Source organism: Gallus gallus, chromosome 3, assembly GCF_016699485.2.
Source record: "Gallus gallus isolate bGalGal1 chromosome 3, bGalGal1.mat.broiler.GRCg7b, whole genome shotgun sequence".
Classification (NCBI taxonomy): Eukaryota; Metazoa; Chordata; class Aves; order Galliformes; family Phasianidae; genus Gallus; species Gallus gallus.
In genome coordinates this window covers 96,690,648-96,705,789 of record NC_052534.1, presented here as the reverse complement: position 1 = coordinate 96,705,789, position 15,142 = coordinate 96,690,648, and the positions used below count along the sequence as shown (strand labels likewise).

The following is a 15,142-nucleotide window of genomic DNA, read 5'->3' as shown; positions in this document are numbered from 1 at the left end:
CCTGGCTGGAGAGCTGTCCAAACATGAGAGGCATCAAGGTCACCCCAAAGCTCTTTTCAGGCATAGGCAGACCATGGTGCTCAAATGCATAACTCAATGGGGAAATACAGCAACAAATTTATTTCTGATAAGAGAGGTTCTTTTTTTTTTTCTTTTTCTTTTTATTTAACATCACATTAAATAAATGGCAAAGTGTAGTGTTGAAGATTTGGTACTTGGAGTGCTAAACGTATCACTTACCATTTATATCGTGCTTTCCTCACTCAGGAAAGCACTTCTGCTAACTTAATTCACTCTCAGCCACCCTCTGCATGTCATGAGGGAAGTCAAGAAGATTTAATATCTCCATGATAGATGAGGTGTACCACTAAGGTTGGCACAACTCCCTCCCTCTTACTTGTCTCCCTCCCTTAGTATCCCACTCAAACTGAATTTTGGTGGCTGCAAACCACTTCTGTATCCTGGAAGACCCCCAGAGGTTGGACTAGATGATCTGAGTGGTCTTCCCAACCTTAATGATTCTATGAGGGGCAGGACTGTGCCCCTCTGGTGAGAGCCAGGGTGTGAAAAAGACTGGTGGAGGGATTCTGGTAGAGAAAGGGTTGCTTTGAATTGTTGGGGGTGTTTAAGACAGGACATGATGAAGAGCTGGTTTAAAAGCAGGGTCATGGGAAGAAAAAGGATCTTGGGGCTCTGCCACTGCTCCAGAGGAGTGCTACAGGTGGGTGCTAAGGACCAGCCAATGTCACCCTGCATGGGCCACCACTCACCCTTGTGCCCATGATCCCACTGGAGGGAGCAGCCATTGCCAGCAGACAGATCCTCCTTCACCAGAGCCCAGGGGTCAGCAAGGTGCCAGGAGAGGGTGCAGAGCCCACCCTGCATCTCTGCACCTCTCCTGTTGCCACAGCCCCATCGCATGCCCAGGTACCAGGAGAAGAGTCCCAGGGGTCTGTGTGGGGTCTCAGGTACAAGCTGCTCAGGGACAGGTCAAGGCTCACACTGCTGTTTTCCACCTGAACAAGGGGCTGCTTGACACAAGAGGGAACAAATAAGGACAGCCACCTTCATCCTTTAATCCGTTGGGATCTTACTTTCAGTGTACATAAACATGTCTGTACACCCAGGTCTCCCCTCCCCTTTAAGCTAGCATCACTCCAATGGATTGATTTCAATGGATCTCTCTGGTAAACAGCCATGCATTGCACTCTTTCTTCATGCCAAATGAATGCACACGTAGACGGTACCTGCTTTTGGGAAGGATAGTAGCTACACGCAGGTGTTGATTACTGTGCTCATTAATGAAGAAGGCACTGATTAATGCCTACTACCTCTGTAAAGTGACATTCACAAAACCATACAGTTATTGTAGGGATGGGATAGGCTGAGTTGTTGGGTTTTTTTCTTAATAACCTGGTAATGTGCTCATTAGATAGGCAGCCCTAGCCTAAATCCTTTGGAGATCACAGCATTTTCTGAAACTCCCCTTACACTTACTTTCAAAGAGCTAACCTTTCTTACTGAGCGGTTCCTTCTCTTGCTTTAATGGTGAAGTAAAAATACTGCCATGTGACTTACATTTGTAAAACTTACTGGACTATAACGCTTTCCTGAAAGATACCTGCAACTATCGATTGTAATTATGGAATTAAGGTAGAACAGATGCTTATTTCATTTGTTTCTTAAAACACATTTGATTCTGTTTTGCATCACTGCCCAAAAAACAGCTTCAGGTGCTATTTAAAGTAATACTTTTTCTTCTTGAAAGAGGAACAGATACGTATCCAGAAAGTTAACCCCAAGGTACACGTTACAAAAATGAAACCATTCATTGCTGTGTTATTCAGCACAAGGTACATGCTCATGCTTTCAGTATCTTTAGGCTGAAAGTGTTTGTAACACTGTGCTATAAACCCGAATCCATGATGAGTGCAATATTGCTTTAATCTTTGAGAATGATTTTCCTAGCTGCAAAGCCACTGATCACAGCCTGGAAGACACACTCGGTGTGATGTTGCTCTTTATTGTTACAGGTACAGAGCTCTGATTTGGCAATGCTGCACACTCAGATCATCAAACATTTACGGGTCAGGAAGAAATTTTCAGTCTTTAAAATGGTTACAAATGGTTGTGGTCAGAATGCAATCATTATAAGCAGTCTGATCTCAATGGAGTCCTATGGTTTTACTTTGGATAATAACAGCAAAGTCTTACCAACTGCTGATGGAGGTACCACGGGTTAGTTTATGTTCACGTTGGAAAAGCAAAGCAGTGCTCCCTCCCAGCACCGACAGATCCCTCGTGTCCTTTCCAAAGCTGTTTGTCAGGTTGTCCCCATCTACAGGCTTAGCGGCGACTACAGCTCACAGTTTATTTGCAGCTCTGAAGCCTGGTCCTATAGTGCTTTTCTTCTGACAGGAGATGAATAAAGGTGTCACTGTGGGAGACTTTTAGCCGGCTGCTATAGAAAGGGCCCTCCTTGCCCTCACTTGCAAGGTCCCCGAGTTCACTCCTGGAGCTTGCAGCTTTCCCCTCAGCTGAGTTTAGCTCCATCAGCTCCAATTCATGCTTGGCAGCCGTTTCTAAAACCCTCTGTTTGTTATAGTACCTGACAAAGTTGTTAATGATGGGGTGGATGGGAAGGGCAATCGCTATCACTCCGCAAAGAAAACTGATGGCAGCATTCAGTTTTCCTAGAGTTGTTTTGGGGTATATGTCTCCATACCCAACCGTGGTCATGGTGATGATTGCCCACCAGAATGACTGAGGGATGCTTTTAAATAAGGTATCGGGGTGACTTTGCTCCATGGTATAACCCAGGGCAGAAAAGACAAAGATCCCAACAGCTAAGTACATGAGGAGCAGCCCCAGCTCCTTAAAGCTGCGTTTCAGAGCATAGGTCAGGGTCTGGAGCCCCGAGGAGTGCCGTGCGAGCTTGAAAATCCTCGCGATCCTCATGATGCGCAGTGCCTGGACCGCCTGCTGGACATTGCTCAGCTCCATCAGCTTGGCTCCCAGGTGGGTCAAGGTGAGGCTGACATAGAAAGGAAGTATAGCTAATACGTCAACAATGTTCATGAATGACAGAGCGAAGTGGAGTTTATTTGGAGAGGAGATTAGCCTCAGCACGTACTCCATGGTGAACCAGCCTATGCAGGCTGTCTCAATGCTGTCCAGGGTTGGGTGCTCCACACGGTTCCCCTCCGCATCTAAGACCTGCATGTCTGGGATGGTCCCCACGCACATCACAACCGAGGAGATCAAAATAAACAGGAAAGACAGAACGGCGATCACTCGAGCTGGGTAGGATGATTCTGGCTTCTCCAAGAATTTCCAGATGTACTTTTGACACCTTTTCCAGCGGCTTTCGGAGGCATCCACTCCCAAGTCATCTAGGATCAGTTGCACCCTTCGGGCTATTTCCTCCAGTTCCTCCTTTTTCTCACTCAGATGAGTTTTGCAGCAGTCATCCAAAAATTTAAGATCCACTTTCCAAAATTCCATCTCATTCTTGAAACAGATGGGGCATATTCCTTTCTTCATGTGAATTTCCCCAAAGTAGTACACATCAATAATGCATTTGAAAGCATCTGGATCTCTGTCAAAGTAAAACTCTCTCTTTCCAGGATCGTAGTCATCGCAGAGGGAGAATATGCTGTCGTATCCCCCCGACAGGCAGTTGAGCAGCTCTGCCAGCCGTGTTTCTGGGTACTGGTTCAGGTTATCGCTGTAGAACACCTGCCTCACCCCGCCGACATTGACTACGATCTCAGTTTCTTCGTTTTTCTCTGTTACGTCAGTGTCCGCATCTGGAAACCTAAAGTCACCTGCCATTTTAATGGTACTGAATTCTAGCTGATTTTTAGGCTGCCGTTCGGTTTCAAAGCCTCGTGGATTTAATTTCTCATGAAAGCAAATAGGCAGCGAATCAGCTCTGCTGCAAATGCCACCAGACCGACCTGGAGCGGCGAGGGAAAAGGCTACGGACACAGACCTGCGCTCGGGGAAGCCTGGTGAGGGATGCAACAAGCTGCAGTGAAAAGACAAGTCATTGGGCTGCCGTGCCTGAAAGCAGGAGGTTAGAAAGCTCCAGCGGATCGGAAAGAGAAGAAGCCATTCAATAGAACTCACCCCTCTGATCAGTGCTTGAGAGTCTTTTCGGGTCCCATTCTCTCTCTAAAGTGCTATTTATTCACAGGTTGGAAGTCACGGCCGAGAAATAAATCCTGGGCTCTGCTTACTGCAAAGTGACTGACAGTTCTCGGGGAGGGAGAGCCCGCAGAAAACTGTTGCCGTTTCCCTCTTCGATGTTTCCCTAGAAAGCTGCTTTTTGATTGGGCTTTCTCTTTCCGTTCTCTTTTTACTTTAAGGTCCTCCCGAGTTTCCCGCTGACTCCCGCACACGGTCGGTGCGAGTGTGCAGAGCAGAAACTTGGGCTTGTTTTCCCGTCGCTGTTTCCCAACACAATGGGGCTGAGCTCCTTTCCCAACCCTACCCTCTTCTGGCGAAACCCAGCAAAGCACCAGCTGCGGCAGCACCCGGCTATTTATACACCCGCACGCCTGCAAGAGGAAGGCTTTCCAAGCTGCCATGCACCTGAGTGATATTTTTTTTTATGTCTATTAAATACAGTACACGATAATCTATAAAGGAATTCAGAGCTGCAGTACAACGCTTCTGTGGGAAATGCAGTCAAACAATTTCTTCTGATGGTAGAAGTCAGAGGGAAAAAAGAAAGTGTTTTGTAATAAATACCCAATGTAAATCTTGCTTGGGTGCAAATGAAGAGTGGTTCCCTGCCAGGACTTTGAGTTACTGTCGGCTTCATAGAATCATAGAAGCATAGAATTGTTTGAGTTGGAAGGAACCCTTAAAGGTCATCCAGCCCAACTCCCTGCACTGAACAGAGACACCCACAGCTCCATCAGGTGCTCAGAGCTCTGTCCAGCCTGACCTTGAGTGTCTTCAGGGATGGGGCATCCACCACCTCTCTGGACAACCTGTGCCAGTTCCTCACTGCCTTTATTGTAAAATCTTTTTCCTTATATCCAATCTAAACCTCCACTCCTTTAGTTTGAAGCCATTTCCCCTTGTCCTGTCACAACAGACCCTGTTAAAGAGCCTGTTCCTTCTCTCTAACAGCCCCCCTTCGGATACTGAAAGGCCGCTCTCAGGTCTCCCTGGAGCCTTTTATTCTCCACACTGAACAGCCCCAGCTCTTTCAGTTTGTCCCTGTTTGTGCCCTCAGTAAGTTCTGACCTCTTCCTATTCACTATCCTCTGAAAAGTGGTAAGTGGAGGGGAGCAGAAAGGGGCAAGTCAAGTGACAGCTTGCCTCTCCAGGCTCATGTTGATCCTGCGACAAAGAAGAGGGCTTTGATGTGCTCACTGTCATCATGTCACTCAGTGATGGGGAGTCCAGGGCATACCTTGCACCCCATTTCTACTGATGGGGGATGAATGAGAGGCTGTGCACCAGACGTCATCTTGGCATGAAGTGTGCACATGGCCTCTCATGGTACTTTATGGTACCTTGGACATAGGTCATGACTCCCAGGGAAGCACAGGCTAGGATTTACATTGCTGGTCCAGGCCCTTTCAGACCTTGCAGTGACCTTCCTTGTCCCTGAGATCTCACATGAGGAAGGAGAGTGAAAACTCGCTAAGGAAGAGATGGAATCAAGAAACCTGTGAAGCAGAGGAACACAGTCCTTTGTCTTTCACACATCCATGCACCAATTTATAGAGCAAAGCCTAAAGCCAAGTGGAAGTGGATTCTTGCTGCTCTGTTCTTGTCACTCAGGAAATGCAACACCCAGTTACCCAGGGAGGAATAGGGCGTGCAAGAATCACAGCTCTATCACCTTCTTTGAATGTCTGGGTTGGATCACTTCTATCCATGCTGCAGAATGGCAGAGGGCAGGGAGCAATACCGCAGCATTTGAACACCTTATTCAAGTGACAGCCCAGGAAACTGTAATACCCATCAGCCTGCACCTGAGCCACACCATTAGTCTCTGCAGGTCACTGTCACCTCTCGTGTTCCCAAGGGTATGACATAAGGTAGAAGTAACACAAGATGTAACTTGAATTTTGTTCCACATATATATTTACTGAGACTTGCAAGCTTTTTGAGACAAGAGAAATATCTAGTAGATCTGGAAAAAAGATTAGAGGCTCAGTAATAAATATTTACCCATCTAACCACACACTGAAATGAGACTTCCTTGCCCGCTGCCATGAATGGTTATCTAGACTTTAACAAAATAAATTTTAAGATGCCAATACCACTGACATGCTTGCACAGATGACAGATGCGGATGAGGTTACAGACTGCCAATTTGTTCAAAATAAATTTGGGACCTGGGATAGTTAACTTTAAAATGTTGACAGGCTGAATTAGTGCGAAGAAGCAGGTTTCTGGGTTCTCAACCCCAGATCTGACTGCCTCAGACACCTACTGTCTGTGATCAATGATTCATTGCAGTGATCTCTTGGTTTTTCTCCAGGTAGCAACACCAAATCAAGGTACCAGTCCAACACCACTGACCCAAAAGCACCACCCGCGCTTCCAAAAAGTCTGTTCTCCCCGCCGTGTAATTTTACAGAACAAAACACTCCTGCAAGATTAGTATGCACATTGTTCAGTTTGAAAGGTGAAATCATTTCCTCTCAAATGAGAAATCTCAGCACATTCTCAAAGGTTGGAAAGAAACTATTTTTGAAATGCCAGATTGGTCCTTATGAAGACTTCACTTATGCGGCTGCTAAAATCCTGCTGTTTTATTCTCCTGTCTTGCACCTTTTCAGAGCTCTTTACACCTTTCAGCCCGACTGTCAAATATCAGTGATCTGATTGCATTTTAAATCCACTTGGACAAATGTAAATGATCCAGAGAGAGGGTCAGGGAAAATCATAACGTATTAAGATGTTGTTTCTTAGTAGTGAAGAGTGAGACAACCTTACTTGACAATTATGTTCTTGTCAGACTTATCGCACAGCAGCAAACAGCAGCAGAATGAATTACAACAAATAATTTATGTCACTAATTTAATTCATTTTTCATCCATGAAAAGAGAGATTCTCTGATCTAATAATTTCAGTAGATAATTGGTACCCTGCAACTCATTTAGGAGTAGTTTGTTGCAGTTATTAAGGATTCAAAATTCAACTTCTGTTGATTTACTGGGACTGGACAAGTAGGTCAGGCTGGATGCAAGGAGAGCTGGGAACTGAATTCCTACAGAGTCAGTAAGAAACAGGGAGATGGCTCCTTTCAGCATCAAAGACCAACCCATGCAGATGTATTAAGTTTTGGCTATGGTTCTGACTGGTTCCTTCAGGGAGGCATAGGTTAGTCATCTGGATCTCAAACCTTGCAGCCTGATGGAAGGGCTCAGGAGAGCAACATCCTGGGTTGCTGGGATCTCCTGGAAGACTTGGATCACCATGAGATGTTCCACAAGGTGTAGCAGCACCTCTGGGCTCTCCAAAGTGCTTAGAGCTGTCTGCACTCCCAAGTTTAAGAAAGATTAGGGCCCTCACTATGGCTGTCCAGCAGAGAGAAAATAGAATATGTCCAGTGTCATCCGGTTGATGTGGATGTTCCCAAGCCCTGTTTGGCAATCAGGGACCATTCCTAATAGGCAGGTTTCAGGCAGCCACCTATATTGAAGACTATAAAGGATGTCCTAGACTAGATGGAGACAAGTCACCAGTTGGACTCAGTACCTGGAAACCCCCTTGGGCTGGTCTAAATCATACTGAGGTGAGCTGAGTAACCTGCTGCCATTGGGCATCTGCTTTTTAGTCTGTTTTATGATATCCAAGCTAGGTGCAGTTGTGCAGCCCTCAGAGACTGTAGAACTAACAGCAGGTTTGGATGATAGTGGTTCCTAAGCAATATAACTATTGTTATAACCCAGATATCTACTCAGTATAACCGCTTCCTATTCAATATAACCACTCATTTCTGCTTCATCACATAAGGTTTTTATATGACACCCCCAAGACAGGAATTGTGATGGATCCAGCAAGAGATCTCAACACCTAACATACAACTTATTTTCAGACAGAATCATAGAAATATAGAATCATTTAGGTTGGAAAAAATGTTTAATATCATCAAGTCTATCCAGTCACATAACACTAAAAGTCCACACAGCTAAGCTCTATCCTTAGTCACCAAATCCACACCTTTTAAATTCCTCTGGGTTTGGCAACTCCATCACCTCTCTGAGCATCCCATTCCTAACCATCATTTCCTTGAAGAAATTCTTCCTGATATCCAGTCAGAACTGATAGAGGCAAACTGTGGGAAGCTGCTCAAGGCAAGCACATACTTAAAAGTCGATCAGAGACCAAGAGAAGGATTGAAAAATGGAAATATCTTATTCCCTCAGGGTATTCTGGGGATAAATCTTGCAGCTGCACAGGGAGTTCTATGTTATGCACACTAAGATCTATGTGGAGGAAGCACCTTACAATTTCTTTCATCGAGCAATGCAATTTCATGCCATTGAGGACACTGAGATGTTGGAGCAGGTCCAGAGGAGGGCCACAGAGATAATCAGAGGGCTGGAGCACCTTCTCTATGAGGACAGGCTGAGAGATCTGGGGCTTCCCAGCCTGGAGAAGAGAAGGCTTCGAGGAGACCTTATATCAGCCTTCCAGTACCTGAAAGGGGTCTACAGGAAAGCTGGGGAGGGACTTCTTATAAGGGTGTGTAGAGACAGAATGAGGGGAAATGGCTTAAAACAGGAAGAGGGTAGGTTTAGACTAGATGTTAGGAAGAAGTTCTATACTGTGAGGGTGGTGAGATACTGGAAATGAAGCATGCCCACCACCAGCTGATCTTTCTGGCTATAGGTGAGTCTTTCCTGTCCCTTGATATGGGAAAAGAAGGTCTCCCTCAAATACAAATTTTGTGAAACTATGTTTCTACTTTTTTTTTTTGTACACCCATCTGTATATTTAGGATTGATATTTTAGAAATAATAGGTTATAAAATGTCTGAACGGAGATGGGTATCTCAGAATAACTTCAATTTGTGAATCTGGTTCTATGTCTCTATCTCTGGCATATACACATATTTCCCCATGACTATTATTTCAGAACAAGTCCCTTCCTAGTTTATTTTCACCACTCTTAGGTATATTGGTTCTTTTTTCAAGTTCAGAATTATGTATAACCAGTCAATTTGTTCTAGCAGATGTTGTAATTAAATCTGTATTAAAAGATGTGTGATAACTTGTTATACATTTTAATCGGCCTTACTTTCCATTTGACATTAATGACTCTATTTTCCCGTACAATTAAACCTGTTTTAAGTGGACACTCAGGGGACAAGCCAAATCTCTGACTTAATGTAAATGGCTTTAAGTAAATAGGATGTAGCCTCCACTGCAAGAAGCTAACAGCTGGGTTCAAATTAAGCAGATCAGTGAATCATGACTGAGATGTGAGATGGAGATGCTGTAAAACTTTTTAAGACCCTGTCTTGTTTTCAGTCTCTCTGTTTTGAGGGAGGACTGGAATTCTGCTTTCTAATTCAACAGCGCAGCCCTCCATGGTGCTTGGAGTTGGAATAGTGTTTAATAATACTCTGCTTAAGCTATGGCTCTTAATTCTGTGCAAGAGCATGAGTAGAAGTTTAATTTGTGCTATTTCACAATGGAAGGGTTTTTAATATGAACTAGTATTTTTATTGTGGGCAACCAAAATAAAGAACATGATTAAATCATTCACAGAAAACATAGTCAAAAGCACTCCTGTTTGTGTGTTCTGAGAGGAAGGAAAAATAGGAAAGCATTTTCTAGTGTGAAAAGGCTGCAAAGGAAAACAGTAAAATATATATATGCCATAAATATGCTATAATAAAAATAAAATATTTCATTTATCCTAGAAAATATTTCAGTGCTGAGGAAAATACAGGCTTCACCAGAGCTGCAATTCTCACAGGCTCTTGTAAATATAATTTTCCATCTTTCAATGAGCAGAGTGTGTTATGGGACACAGAAGAGGAAGGTGTGAAGGCAGTAGTACAGGCAGAGTTCATATCCTCACAAATATGAAGTTAATATGGCACCCATGGAGGAGTCTATGAACATTTTACTTCATTAAATCCCATACGACTGAGAGCTATTGCAGGAGGCCCTGAACACTTTGTTGATGCTCTCCTGCTGCCAGTGGGCAAACAAAGAGACAAAAAAAAACTGTTTCCTGTTTTACCTACTGTCTACTTTGGAAGCTGTAGGGAAGCATGTATGTGCTCTTGTTGCCTTTGAAAAAGATGTCCAGACATCTGCGTGGACTTACCCTGAAAAAGTGATTTTAGCATCTCCATTTTTTTCATGATCTTTAGCTTCAGTTATCAAAACTTCATCATTGAAGTGGAATTTTGAAGATGTTTTAACTCAATCAGAACTACATTTTCTGAATGATAAATTATGTATCAGAAATAATTTTATGGCCTTCCTCTGGATGTCGTTGATCAGGCAGGTTGTTTGCACATCATATTTCTTCACAGCTTGCAAAAACACTTTTAATTTGGCAAACATATTACAAATAAGTTTATACATTTTCTGAATGGCTCTAAAGGCAACTCATGTTCCTGAGTGAGTTGTCTAGACAGTGGGTGAGTCAAGCCTTTCATCCATTCTGTTTTATACAACCATCAGTTCTGCTCAGTTAAGATTTCATTTTACTTTACTAAAAATGAATGCTTTTCATTACTGTGTGCTGTTTAATTTAGCATTTTGCATACTAACTCACTTTGCTCAGGATAGAGTCACAAGCCTGTTCGAACAATGTGATGCATACAATACGGGTTCATTGTGTGTACTCCCAGTGTCCTCAAAGACAAGATTATAGAATTCAAGATATCCCATTCAGAAAAATAAAAAAGCCTAAAGAGATGAAAGGAAGTTCAGTGATGAATGGAAAATGCTGCTGCTCAGCCCTTTCTTTATTGCCATTCTGTGACATTTGCAATTGTTCTGTCTGGATGAGTAATGAGGACTTCATTGCTTTTGCTTGGCTTCACTGCGAATTGTTGCTTCTGACACCGGTTAATCTCAGGACAGCCAGAGGTTTCTGGTTCTGCAAATGGGTACATTTCAACTGCCCTATGTATCTATGCCTCTCTTAGGTGACCTTGAGAAAAGAGTCCCTGCCTGACATCTCCTCCATGCTCTGGCCTCATTTTTTTCTCCACTAACCATTTCCTTAGGCTTCTGTGCAGTTAGTGAGACTGTGTACTACCAGTTGAAGAAGAATGACCCACCAGATCAGCCTGCCTCCTCTATGTTTTTCCATAGATCACGGGACATGTGCTACATAAGGACATAAATTCTTGTGCTAGTGGAAGCTTGGTCATTACACTGAATATAAGAGTCATAGCATCACCTAGGTTGGAAAAGTCCTTTAAGATCAGCAAGTCCATCCGCCAGCTTCACCTACCACGTTTTATCACTCAAGTATGTCTATTAGTGCCACAGCCACATGGATCATCCTCCAGGAGCGAGGACTCCAACAATTCCTTGTTCCAGTGCTTGACCACCCTCTCCATGGAGAAATTCTTCCTAAAATTCATCTACATCAGGATAGAAACTGCAGTGCAACCTGCTTGTTAAATCTAAAATCTTAGCCTAGTTGTGTTAATACTCCTGTATTTACCTAGCATTATAAAAAATAGCTCAAATCTCTGAACAGTTTCCCCCAGTTCTTTTTAGTTGGCAATAAGCATGGATGTTAGCATTTGAAGTCAGGTGCTAGTTGCAAACAACCCCACAAATGTGACAAGCATGCATTATTATTGGTTCTTATACAACCAAATAATATGGAAATTAATTACCTATGCCTAGAAATTGGCTTTACAGATTATGAATGAGATTTTAAAAGTAATTATCAATGGCTCATCATGGAGGTTTGACCTTTGGTTCATTTGAGAAGAGAGCCAGATACAGTTACACCACTATAAATATTCAAAATAATTTATTATTAATCAATACAGGTCCAGTTTCTTCTCTTATACTGGTTTTACACTGGTGTACTGAAGGCAGAATCAGGTCCTACATGTTTTATACATTTTGCAATAAATTCCTAATATACGCGAATGGGGAAATAAATCAGAACTTTACATAGCAGTGTCCTGGTTCCCCAGCTCCACATTCTGTTTGAGATTTCCATTTCAGAGCTCGTGATAAACCATTTACTGACAAACCATTCAGAGTTTCTTCTTTACTCAGTTCTTGAAGTACACTTCTTCCTTGTCAGGGCTGATAAATATTAATTAATTTTAAAGAGAGCTATACAGAAAACAGTATTTTCTAGGAATTTCCAATGTGCTGACACTTCATTGAGATACATGAGAAAGAAAAAGTAATCTGGATTTTAAAATTTTTGCTTGCATTGGCAAGTCAAAGAAATCCAAATATACGTCAGTTCAAAAATTTCAGTTAGCAACACTGACATTTTACACTGTAAAAATACTTATATTCCATATATTAGATATAACATGCTAATATTGTGCTTTAAATACAATGCAGTTCATGCAGTACAATTTATAAATAAAAAGAATTCAACTGCAAACTGAAACTAAATGTTTTCTCTCCCATGATAAATATATCATGGCAATATGAAAACAGTTTGTCTCCACATGAGGGTATATCTCAACTAAGTGATTTTATTGCAAATTTTGGCAACTTTCAGTTTTACTCAGCTGTGTTTTCTGACATCAATCTCCTCTGTCAAAAGAATTATCAGTTCTATTTCCAGTGTGCGTCACCAGTAATTCTGATGCTGACGACATTCTTTGCCTCTCTTTGCCAGATCCCTTCTTAGAAATTGGAAATGACAGATGGGAGTTGTAAGAGGAAAAGGATACTTTCTGTGCATACAGCCACAGGGCAAGAGAAAAAGTCAACAGCCTCCACACAGATATTTACTCGCTGTCGCCTTTATTTTCTCTGTAGCCCCTCTTGTCCTATTAAACTTGAATCCTCTTCAGTTGCTCTCCACGTGCACATTTTTCAAAAGGAAAGAACGTCCTCAACAAAACCTTCAGGAAGCCTGGGGGTGTTAATGAAGTGCTCTTCACATCGATCAAAGAGAAACGAAGCTGATCCATTCACCACATGTGGATGCAGATCTCCAAAGCGGCTCAAAGTCAATAAAACACTGGAGGAAATAATTTCTATTGTGTCAATATATGAATGTAACAAAAATTCAAATGAGGATCTTAGAAAAAAAATCTTTTTCTGGTTCTACCACAACCATTTCTCAACTGCAACACTGCAATGTTAATACATAAAATTTATAGTATGTAACTCATAGAACAGCAAGCCCAGTGATAGATACCTCACACATGCCATATCTCCATATTTTAAAAATTCTTCTTTGTTTGTTTGCTTGATTGCTTTATTCTGCTTTGTTTTTATAGGAACACCTGAATTTCATCTACTGAAAACTAACTTCTTCTGCAGAACTGTGGTTCCATTTGGGGCGCAGTGGCCCACCAGCCCTGCGTATCAGCTTAATAACATGAATCAGATGTGAGGTGTATCATAATCCCTATCTGTATTAATTCCTCAATGTACACTTTGAGTATTAGCAACGGGATATTCAAATTATGTTTTTAATACCTCATGTTTTTGGGACAAGCAAAAAAAAATATGTAATTATTGCAAGCACATACAGGAAAAAATTGTTCTATGACTGAGTCATTATTAAGTTACTAATGACCCTGATGTATTCTGAAGGAATTCTGTGTAGGGTTATTCACTGATAACCCTTAGCTGGTTTTCAAGTCCTGCCAAAGCATCAAAGCCTGTTCAAAAACTGAGTGTAGACAGAAAATACAAACACAAATGTGTATCTGTCAGACTGGCAGGGATTCATCCAGACTTGCTGCCTAGCTTAAATAACCAGGAAAGTGACATTCTCTACCCTGTTTTCCATGAACTCATTACAAGGATGTCTCAGTTTAAACAGATAAAATTATTGCAATCATTTTTCTTTTTATCCTGCTTGGAAATTGCTTGCAAGACGATCCTACTTTCCTTCAAATGTTTTCATTATCTTTGCTTATTATTTATTGGTATTACAAATGTGCAGGCAGGTACCGTTGGTCATTGCAAAATTAATCCGGAAAAGAGCAAGAAGCAATAAAGAATGAATAGTAATCAAGAACAGAGACAGCACGTCCATATGCTAATGCTTTTTACCCACATTAATACCTGCAATATACTTTATGGGAATAAATACCACTTCTTCCCACAACAAAGCAATGGGGATACCAGTGGTTGATTCCAGTGGATCTTCAGAGTCAAGAACATGTGGACATTTTTTAAGTGCAAGGATTGAAATTTACTGTCACTTGTGAGATGTTTCAGTTGAACTATGTAGGTTTTTTTTTTGTTGGAGTCTATAAATAAGTTTACCGATTACGTGAAGAACGTCATGTATACTTTCTGTCATTCCAAACTATGTATATTTCTTCCCATTAAATGGAAAACTTCATTCTATCTGAGATTACCCATGAATTTCCTATTGTGTGTGTGGTGTCTGGTGGAGAAAATCAGAAAATAAAGTTAGCTGGAATGTAAGAAATTTCTCTTGCTCCGGACTGAGCTTGAAAAGTTTTTCTCCCCTAAGAATATAAATCTATTTATTTGGTAATTGCCTCAGTTATTTTTTTTTTCAGGGTTTACATTTTGATCTTAGCAGCATATTGGAAGGAAACCTGATGGTGCACTGACATTCACAAAAGGTAAAGCTTTATTTCCTATATTCTCATAGAAAATTCAGGCACTGTGGTCTCAGCATTTCCATAACATTGCAAATTCCCCAAGAGCACCACAGGGTTTCATATACCCTGTCCTTACCAGGAAAATGGCATTGAGAGCTCAGTGTTGAGGGCAATCAAAAGGCAATTGGTGAGGCACTGAGTGCTTAAATTGTTTTGAAAAAATACCAGGACGCTTTCAACTTCTTATACAGAAAATTCTCTTTATACTGACACAATTGCAGACAGGAATAAATAGAATTACCTTACTTCTATTTATTAATAGTCAAAAAGATTAATTTCCTGAGTTGCTGATAGTACCAAATCTTACTCCTAGAAAATACTGATGACCAGTAA

At 41.8% G+C, this 15,142-nt stretch overlaps 1 protein-coding gene across 2 annotated transcripts; it reads right to left on the bottom strand.

The window, feature by feature from the left end:
- Positions 1–2,003: 2,003 nt before the first annotated feature.
- KCNF1 (potassium voltage-gated channel modifier subfamily F member 1) lies at positions 2,004–4,465 on the bottom strand. Of its 2 annotated transcripts, XM_040698512.2 has the most exons (2): positions 4,132–4,465; positions 2,004–3,817 (listed from the first exon to the last, which is right to left on the bottom strand). In XM_040698512.2, the coding sequence occupies exon 2, from the start codon at positions 3,541–3,543 to the stop codon at positions 2,371–2,373; it is 1,173 nt and encodes a 390-aa protein (XP_040554446.1). In that variant the 5' UTR covers positions 3,544–3,817; positions 4,132–4,465; the 3' UTR covers positions 2,004–2,370. The 2 variants fall into 2 exon arrangements, with proteins under 2 accessions (XP_040554446.1, XP_426210.2); XM_426210.7 differs by having other exon boundaries at positions 2,004–4,465.
- Between the last annotated feature and the right edge of the window lie 10,677 nt (positions 4,466–15,142).

What these genes read in the sequence shown, in the direction of transcription:
- KCNF1 (XM_426210.7), bottom strand. Translation starts at nt 3,834, where the DNA reads ATGGCAGGTGACTTTAGGTTTCCAGATGCGGACACTGACGTAACAGAG.